The sequence below is a fragment of the Pinus tabuliformis genome, chromosome 2_2 (genome assembly GCF_031772625.1).
Source record: "Pinus tabuliformis cultivar Carrire ecotype Pingquan chromosome 2_2, CPIR1, whole genome shotgun sequence".
NCBI classification, from domain to species: Eukaryota; Viridiplantae; Streptophyta; class Pinopsida; order Pinales; family Pinaceae; genus Pinus; species Pinus tabuliformis.
In genome coordinates this window covers 116818457-116828327 of record NC_142300.1, presented here as the reverse complement: position 1 = coordinate 116828327, position 9871 = coordinate 116818457, and the positions used below count along the sequence as shown (strand labels likewise).

The following is a 9871-nucleotide window of genomic DNA, read 5'->3' as shown; positions in this document are numbered from 1 at the left end:
AAATAAGTCTCCTCCAATCCAAAGTACACAAGCAACCCAACAGAATACCATCCCCATGAAGCAATCATCCTACAATTCCCTGTAACATGTGATGAAAATCACAGAGGGTTAACTCTCATATGCAATATGACGGGTAACACAAAGGTTTGACTTGTTACTCGATTTGCTCAAAAGACAGTAAAATCGAGTGATTATAAAGCACCATCGACACCCTCATCCTTTGCATGCCACATGGAATAAAATTCTGAATTACGGCATTGGGAAGAGGAGATGGATTGGATTACCCACATGTGAAAGTGGCAAAGGAGACGAGGATTGAGTTACCCCACTAGTAGGAGCGCGATGGAAGTACTGAGCTCCACATCATGTTGTCACCCCAGCCAACAAATGGGCAAGTTGCTCCTCTTGACGCTGGAATTCGGAAAGCCAAAATGAGAACTCCGAAGCATTTTCACCAACAATGGAACACGCCACCCTAAGTAAATAAATGTCTTGTAGATACTCTCTTTTCGCTGGAGCTTTCATTACACATTTTACTAGTGAACATGAATATAGTTCATTGTGTAAAAGAAAAGAGAGTTAAAATTTTGTGCCGGTTTGCAATTCCCCGACCGACTTTCTTATTATGCCATCTATCTTTCATTTAGTTATGTAGATTGACCATCCTTGTTGAGTAGTAGCAGCCACTATTTTGTTAATACAAAACCTATAACCGTTTCTGTGAAAAAAAGCAAGCATTAATGAGTTATTCTTACTCGAGGCACTTTGTGTGATTGTCAAGGCAATTGTTGTATTTTCTTCTTTATATTAGTACCAACGCTAAAATATGAATTCAATCGGTCAGACTTATAATAGACCAGTTCTTTTCAAACCATCAACAGAGTTAAGACTGACTGTTGGTCCTGCTAGTTGATTTGTAGAGTAAATAATTTGGACTCCCTGTGTCCGTCCCTTTACAATCGACCCTTTCCTCGATATAAAAAAAATTCCGCTTTTTAATCAATATCTCAATCTTCTAAAATTAAAGTTGATGTTGCACATTTAGAGGCAGACACTTACATAATCTCTTCCTAAATTTATCTCACTTCATAATGTACATGAACAAAAAAGGCAATATAAGTTGTAAGTATTCACACACTGTGTAAGACCACCAACATGGACAAGAAGCAAGATTAAAATATAAATAGCAGCATCTACGAACCTTTCCAAATGAACTACGAGATACAACGGCCATTACAGAGACTGAATATCAAGAAATTTGATGAAAGATGCATTAGGTTTTATTCTACCCTTGATGTTAAATAAATGGTCCATAAAGAACAAAATAAATAAAGACTAATAAGGCTTAACAACAATTGCCACAGAATATTTAAAACATGAATCAATCGTAACTTGTAAGCAGAAAGACTTGCATGCCTTTTCATTTCCGAGGATTAAGATATGGAAGAGATACTGTATATTATTTCTGTATAACCATATATAATATATTAATTTAAATAGGAGCCTCTGCACACGGTGCTAACAACCAAGTGTATGGCATACTTGTAATCACCAGCCCATCTTAAATATGGGAATCTGTATCACGTACAATTCTCCTTGAAGGAAACACCAATGCAGCAATCGGTAAATGCTCTAGTCCTCCACCTTCATCGATTATGAGTCTATGTTTATCCACATGAAGAGTTCCATGGTGGCCACTAACAAGTATTATTCTCTTCTCTAGTAACTCCTGCAATGATAGATAATTGTAAGATTCCAAAAAAAAAAGATAACTAAAATGTGAGTCTTCAAAATAAAGGTTATCTGTAGTCTGTAAAAACTGTGAACTGTTCAGTTTATAATGCTTGTGTCCAAGGGAAATTGGAGGGTGAAGTCTTCTGTTCTCTATCTAGGATTTCTATGTACTTGAAAAAGAGAAAATACAGTATCTTCCTGCACATCAGTAAAGCACATTATTTTGACATAAAATCAAGCTACCCATGCATCTTGAAATGTCACTGAAAAGACGTGGCATTGAATTATAGATGTCATGCAAGACAAATATAGGAGATGCACGCTCAATTAATTTATGAACCAAAATTTCAGACACTGTTTTGAACTGATCTGATTTATTTTCAAAGAGGAGTTTGCATACAAAACTAAACTACTATGTTTGTGTATCCAATTGTGTTTATATAAGATAATGAAAGGTAATGTCTATGCCTTTATGAGCCTGTATGGCATGAGGCTGCTGTAGCACAAAAGGGGCATGCACAGCATGATTCCCGCAGATCAGCAAAAATTGGCAAACTATGGCAGAACTTGAAAACTACAAACAAAAAAAATTCTATTTTTTTCAATTTTAAGACAAACCAACAACACCAAATAAACACACTAGCACATAAATATGGAAAAAAACATCACATATATAATGTAGTGGACACTAAATAAAAAATAATACTTCAAAGTCAATACTGAAACCTGAATCCTGATAACTGTCCAATCAAACACTCGAAAGGAACCAATACAAAATGGCATTATATATATATATATATATATATATATATCACGAGTCATCTACAATGACAAATCTAGCAGCTAGCTATCAATTCCCTTTCCCCCTTTTATAGGAAAAAATAATGACTTGTTTTCCACTATAAGGTTCTACATCCTCTGACTAACGGCATCTCGTGGGTCTCAACGTATCAATCTATGTATAAGGTGATCATGAGTCTGCCAGACTGCCACACCACCCTCCATTTTCTCAAAATGATCCTACACCGCCAATGCTTGTTACTCCTCCCTTGCCCCATGTGTCTGCTACTATTATTGCTCCTCTAACAACTCAAGTGGTGGTGTTGAGGCTGCTGCACCACCCTCCATGTTGTCAAAGTGCTTCTCTACCCCTAATGCTTGTTTCTACTCCCATTCCCTGATCCGTAAATTGTTGTGGATATTCCGCTGTGTTGACCACTACATGTCAACTACCAATAGCAGTACACCCCCTTTTTTCGCAAAAGGGATAGCCCCTGATCAACATGTTCGTGCCATTCGACTATCATCATCAACCCGATCATGTTATGTTGTAAACCCAATTTGCACGTGTAAATTGTAAATAATCTTAGCATATCTATGTCATGCATGTAATTGCCTAGGTAAACTTAATTTTCTAGTGATGATCTACATTCTGGAAGGTTTTTTGTCTCACCGATCTATGATCGGCAGAGTTTTCCTTCAGCTTAACCCCAAAGCCGGAATGGATTTTTTCATTACAATCTTAGGGGAGTCCTAGTGTGCTAGGTTGAGTCTATGTAAAAGTGATTTGGGAATAATCCTAACTATTTGGTTAGGTTATTACAAATCACTTGATCTGCTAAATTATATTTGTGTCGCAGAACTGGGTGGTCTATGAGGGTCTATGTCAAATGGGTTTTTCCCCCTTGAGATGTTAAAATGTAAAAATCATGATGTAAAGTGTCTTGAGGGTTAGAAAATGTTTTATCTCCTCATAAGCCCTATGTCCTAGGTAATTTTTCCAAAAGCTAAGTTCGAGGGTCCCTTTAAATATAAAAATAATAAAAAATAATAAAAAATAAAATAAAAATAAATAAATAAAATAAAATGAAATAAAATAATAAAATAATAATAAGTCAAAGTTTTGAGGAAATAAATGCAAAATTTTAAATTTTTATATTAAAATGTGAAATTTCCTCAACATTTAAAATTTTCGACGGATGTGATTAAAAGAGATTTTGATCCTCATTGACAGTCGAGATCACTTTGACATCGATCACTCGAACTAGCTGTTGGGAAATTTTTCTTTAAATAGGGTGTCAGGGGTCATTTGAGATGATTCGATTTTAGAGTCGTGTGCTAAAGAAAGTTGTCTTGTAGTCATTTTTCATGTGCAATAAAGAAAGACTTTGCGGTTGAAATCTTGCTGGTGTTATTCTTCTAGAAATGCTGTAAGATGTTTTCTTTCTGTGCATAAATTTAATTTCAGCCATTGATGATAGCTTGATGAAGAGTGATTTTAAACACAGGTATTTTGTTTAGTCCCTAGGGTTTGAATGATCGTTAAATTTCTGAATATGATGGCAAGTATCTCCATTAGATCTAGATTTTAGTAACATTTTCTCCCTCTTTGTTAATGGTTGAATTAAGCTATGCAGGAAATTCTTGATTTTGAGTTTACCGAGCATTCGGGGAAGTTCTTGACTGAACCAGCCAACTCCCGGATTGCATTTTCCGAAGAGCCCAGTTGGTTTTGATCCCGCTCTTATCATTAGATTTTCTGTTGTGGATGCATGAAGGGTTTTCTGAAGCACCTCATCTTAAATTTAAAATTTTAAAAATATATGTATGGCATAATGACAAATTTGGCTGCTTAGAGCCTTTAACTTGTGAACACTGTAATTATTTAGCTGGTTTTGGGTTTTTAGTTTCATCATTGCATGTGTCTCGGTGTTTTGTTTTGCTATTGCAGGTTGTAGGTCTGAGGAATTTTTTTTTGTTTGAAGCTAGATCTAGGCCCTGGAGGGTAAGATCTAGCCTCAAGATCAACTTTCGCAGGGGTTTTTGAGGAAATTTGAGGTTTTTTTTCAAGCCATTTGTCTGCTGTTGCCTAGGATTTCATTTTTGCACGTGAATTTCGAAAAAAAATTTAAAGGTGCCCGCTGTCCTGGGCATGCAACAGACTCTCCATTCTCAAGCTCCCTACACAGCTCAAACCTCTACCCTCAGCCATACTGCACACTGCTTCTTTCAGCTCCTTCAAAACCTGCATTCATCTCCATGTAGCCATTCAAAATTGCACCTCTGCTCCTCGCTGTCACCTCTGGACCTGGAAAAACTTCATCCGAACGCAGTCCTCATCCGCTGCTCCAAATCTACACTCTTTTTTTTATATATATCCACATTTCACCTCAGCTCCTTGGCTCCCTCTCTCGGTTTCATCGAGCCCTTGGTCTCCTTTATGCTGCCGCCGTCAACCCCTCCCTTCCATACCTACAAAACCACAAGCAAATCCGCCTTCATACATGCATTTTCCTTCCCACGTTGTAATCTGCAAGGAAAATCAAATTTTTTTTATGTTGCCTCCTCCCCTATGCGTCCAAGCATCTTCCTCTCCTCCACGCAGCCTCTATCTGAGTGCCAACTCCCTGCGTGCAGCTACCTCTCCACACCCGCAGTCCTCTTCCCTCAGCATGTTGTCCCTCCATTCCGCTGCCAGCAAATTCGAAACCTACGCAGCTAGCTTCATCAAATCCGTATCAATCCACGCAGTTCCACCTGTGTCTTCTACTCCCTTCGCTCATCTATCGTGTCCGTTGAGCAAGCTTCAGCCCCTCACACGCACCTGCAAACACAAACAACAACAAAAAAAATTCAAAGCATTTCGATTCTTTTTTTCTCTTCAGTGATATGATTAGTTTTTTTCTTTTTTTTTATTAGATTGTTTTAGTTCATGTATATATGTTAGTGTGGGATAGTTAGGGTAGAGTTAGATTTATTTTATTTTGTTTCATGATTTTAATAGTATTTAAAAAAAAAATCCTAAAAACATAAAACTTTTAAATTTGTTAAAGAAAAACAGTTTTGATTCATTTACATTAAAAAATTTAACTTTGTGACTTTTATAAAATTAAAAAATGAAAAATCCTAAAAAATAAAAAATATTAAACATCCTAAAAAGCATAAAAAGGGGTTTTGATTTCGATTTTTCCTTTTTTTAGGTTTTGTCTAGATTTTCCTTTTTTTTTTTTAATTTAAAAAAAAATCATAAAAAAAATTGGTGATTAAAAACTAAGCAAAAGGGATTTGCACTTTAATGTTCAAAAATTTTAAATGTGGCCTATGGCCCATTAAAAAATTTACTTTTAGCCCTTTTTTATTTTTTCATCGCCTTAAAAGATTTTAAAATTTTCAGCTACCATTAAGCATTATTTCCTAAGGAATAATTAAAATTTAAACTTAAAGTTCCTTTCGTCATTAAATGCATGATTTTCCTATGGTCAAATTACGATAAATGTTTTAAAGCTATATTGACTGTTGGAAAAAATTTACTAATCCTAGATCTTGGTCATTAACGATAATTGCTTTGAATCTAGAATCTTTTGCATGTGACAGTGTTGGGCATTTATGTGGATTATCGTCACTTTTTCATCACATATTGAAAATCAATCTAGATAGCTTGCTTTATTGATGGTTGATTTAAATATCGAAGGCACTGGTCTGAAATTATTTCTATCTTGTGGTCGTGTCTTGTTTTGGCATTTACTCTATCTGACTTAATCATTTAAATCCATCAAGTCGTCCATCATTAAAATCTCCAGGTGCTTGTTTTCCTTGTTGTCTCCCAACCCAGTTGGTTCCCAGTTGGTCTTCCTTTATCCGATAGGGTCTACCCCCCTTAGCCCAGGGAGACGGATTAATTGGAGAGATTGGGGATCAGGGTGACAGCCCCCGATCTGAGCGTTGTCGCAGTGCCTAGACACTCTGCGCGACAACACGCTGGACAACTTGTCACAATAGATTTGATTAAATATACTATAAGAATCCAAGATCTATACTATTACAGTTTTATTTCTCTTCAAATTTATAGATTTGTAGATTACTGTTAATAGCATATGCATGCGAATTAAAATTATGCAGAAAATAGAGAATAGTGAAAACAAAAGCTCATACACATTTGACACAAGATATGACCTCGAAAACCCTTTCAGAAGAAAAACCTAGCCAGAAAGTGAGGCCACTCTGCTCTCTTTCTTTGAATAGAAAATGTCTATGAGTACAAAGAAGTATGGTCTATGGCCAGCAGCTACTATAATGCACAAATCTTCTCTGTGTGCTCTATCTCCTATCCCTCTCGGCTATTTTTCTCAGCTATGGAACAAATTCATTCGAAAGAATGGAACCCCTTTCCCTCCTAGTGGCTTGGTTATAACACAGCCCGATAGCCTACTAGTGGTTAAGTTTAACTACCTCAACTCCTAAACAAAGTTACAATACAAGCTCTTCTAGAGTCTTCTACATCATAATCATGTGGCTAGCCCATTTTTCATGAATAATGGGGGCCGACATGGCATTCTCTCAAATTATGATGGTGAAAATAGGAAAGTCAACTTCTGAGTGAAATAACTTTCACATACAAATTCTGATTGACGCGATTCTTGTCCCATTGAAAAGGTATTTGTGTGTCAAATAAGGAAAAAAAAGTGTTGCGCTAAAGCGGCAAAGTTTTACCTCCAAAAAAATATCGTTTGATGCATCAAAACACTCTCGGACGATTTCAGACCCTAGTTTGCCAAACTAGGACTCGCCGATAAAAATGGTCCTGAAAGTTAATTCCTCCACTTTTTCCACTCTAAAAGCATCAAGATGGATGACAAACAATATAATGATCCAATCCAGATCACACCTCTCCATTTTGGGAGTCTTTTGGTCCCCAAAATCTTTTACTGAATGAGGTAAGGAAATTTTTCCTCCACCTTCTCTTTCGTGTACCATTTAGCTTTGCTTGGAAGTTGTCCTTTCAACCCAATCTGCCAAAAGTTATGTTGCCCTTGTCTTGTAGTTCTGGACGTCTTCTACAAAACTGTATCTTCTATCAACTCTGCCTGAGCATCTGGTGCCAAATCCTCCACAAAATGTAGGACCTATTCCTCTTCCTGTTCTAGCATGGAAGACTCATAGAGTTTCAAATTCTCTACATTCACAAGTGAGTAAATGCACATATATGGTGGTAAACTGAGTATCTCCAAGGGACCATACCTCAGAACCTTGATTTTCTTACCAGGCCCCTATAGCGTCTCCTTGTTCAACTATAGCCATACTTTGTCTACCAACTTAAAAGATTTCTCTGTTCTATGTTGATCATCCCTGAGTTTATATTTATCTTATGACCTTTGCAGTGTTTCTTATACCTCTATATGGATTTGTCTGATCTTCTCTATAAATTTTTCAACCCTCAAGGCATCCCCTGTAAGATCTTCCCTCAGTCCTCCTTGTTGCCCATATGCAATGTCCAATTGTGAAGGCGACAAATATCCAAAACAAGTTTCAAATCAAGACTTTCTTGTAGAAGTGTGGACTGCTCTGTTGTATATACACCAGATTTTCATCCTAGGTCCTCAAATGCTTTCGGTTGTATCCCCTCTGAAGTTGCACCAAAGTCATGTTGACTACCTCTATCTGCCCATCTGTCTGTGGATGGAATGTTGTAGATCTCCTTAACATTGTGTCATCTTCTCTCACAATATATTCTAGAATGCATTGAGAAATCTTGTGTCCCTGTCTGAAATGATGCTCCTTGGTATCCCAAAGTGTACCTAGACCTATCCAAAGAACAATTTTGTTGCTTCTTTTCCATTGATGGTCTTCTTACAGGGCATTAGAACACACATCTTGTTGAACCTGTCAACTACCACAAATAGGTGTTAAGTTATGGTATGTTCTATCCTTATAACAATTTACTTATCTTTCTTCTTATTTATCCACAGATTAGCAATCACATGTACATAAAGTAAAGTGTAGATAGAACATTAAACGATCGACAGAAAACAAGCCAAGACAAGAGACACAAGTTGTGGCGGCTAGTCAGTGTTAAATTTGGACAACTAGGTCCAAACTCCATGTTCTGATGCTCAGATTAAGAGGCTAATATTTTTGTTGGATTCCTCTTTCTGAGAGGTGTAAAATCCATATAAAAATAGTCTTAATCCGATGAGCAGAGCTTATATTGTGAATTTATTATTCTTAATAAATTATATGTGCAAGGTCAGCCAGTTTTGTAATGTAGGCTCACATGCCCAACAGATGTGTCACACACCCTCATTGATGGATATATATACAGGAAAAGTTGGAGAGAATTTTATCACAACTCAACTCACATCTTCCTCTCTCATCTTAGAGAGTACGCTACCTGGAGGACGAATTTCAGCCACACGTGGGAAGGACGAAGAGGACAGACCGTACGGATTTTCTGCTGCTGCTAGGGTTTCGCAGAAAGTTTGACCAGCGTTGACTTTGGTCAACGCTTGGTCCAATCAAGCTGAAAATTGGTCGAAAGTTCGATTTTTGAAGGCCGTACTATCTGGCACAAAAATCGAGGTCAAAGGGTTGACCGTTTTGCTGCTGCGTTGATTTTTAGCTTGCTGCCCCTGCGTTGACTTTTCAGGACAGCGTTGACTTTTTGTAGAATTGACTTGGGTTGACTCATCTACTAGTTGGAGGGATCTTGTGACACATCTGGGCTGGTTGACCAAAGGAGACTTTGCTAGTTGAAGCATCCTGTTGACCGCCGAAACGAACACACACATTTTTCTTGTTTCTGATTTGTCTTTTGTAAGATCTGCTTATATGTTCTATCTGCATTTTGCTTAACTACTTGTATGATTGCTGTGAGAAAAGTGAAATTGCTCTTAGCATAGAACATTTACAAAACTTTACATGGAATCGGAGCTGAGGTGAAGACAAACTCTATCTATAGCAATCATCATCGAAATAATCATGCCCTAATCGAAGTCAATGGATGCCTTTGTGTCGCTGTACATAGAGGATTATATACGCTATCAATGATATACGTTGTAACGGAAAGATATACAGCGCAGCTGTAGAGGATATGCTTAGGCAGTAAAGGAAGCCGCATTCATAAGGACATGAGGCTGCAGTCATGAAGAGTCAAGTCGTAGTGATGAAGAGGTATCTGCAGGCTTAAGGCTCTGGCCAAAGTGCGAAGAGGAGTATTTCTGTGTCTTTTGTTTATGATCTGATTGGCCAAGTAAGGAAGGAGGCTAGCTGAGCTTGTAAAGAGGAGTTCTGAGCATAAATGCAAGGGTTATTCTCTATGCACAGGCCGTTGAGTGATTTTGAGTTTTACAATGGGACAAAA

At 37.3% G+C, this 9871-nt stretch overlaps 1 protein-coding gene across 1 annotated transcript in view; it reads right to left on the bottom strand.

Annotated features, from left to right (window-relative positions):
* Positions 1-1243: 1243 nt before the first annotated feature.
* Positions 1244-9871, bottom strand: part of LOC149191632 (tyrosine-protein phosphatase RLPH2-like) — a 234696-nt gene continuing 226068 nt past the window's right edge. Inside the window, exon 4 of the mRNA XM_089404380.1 lies at positions 1244-1729. Within this exon, the coding sequence (XP_089260506.1) occupies positions 1562-1729 (168 nt within the window). The 3' untranslated portion in view covers positions 1244-1561. The remainder of the gene's footprint in view (positions 1730-9871) is intronic.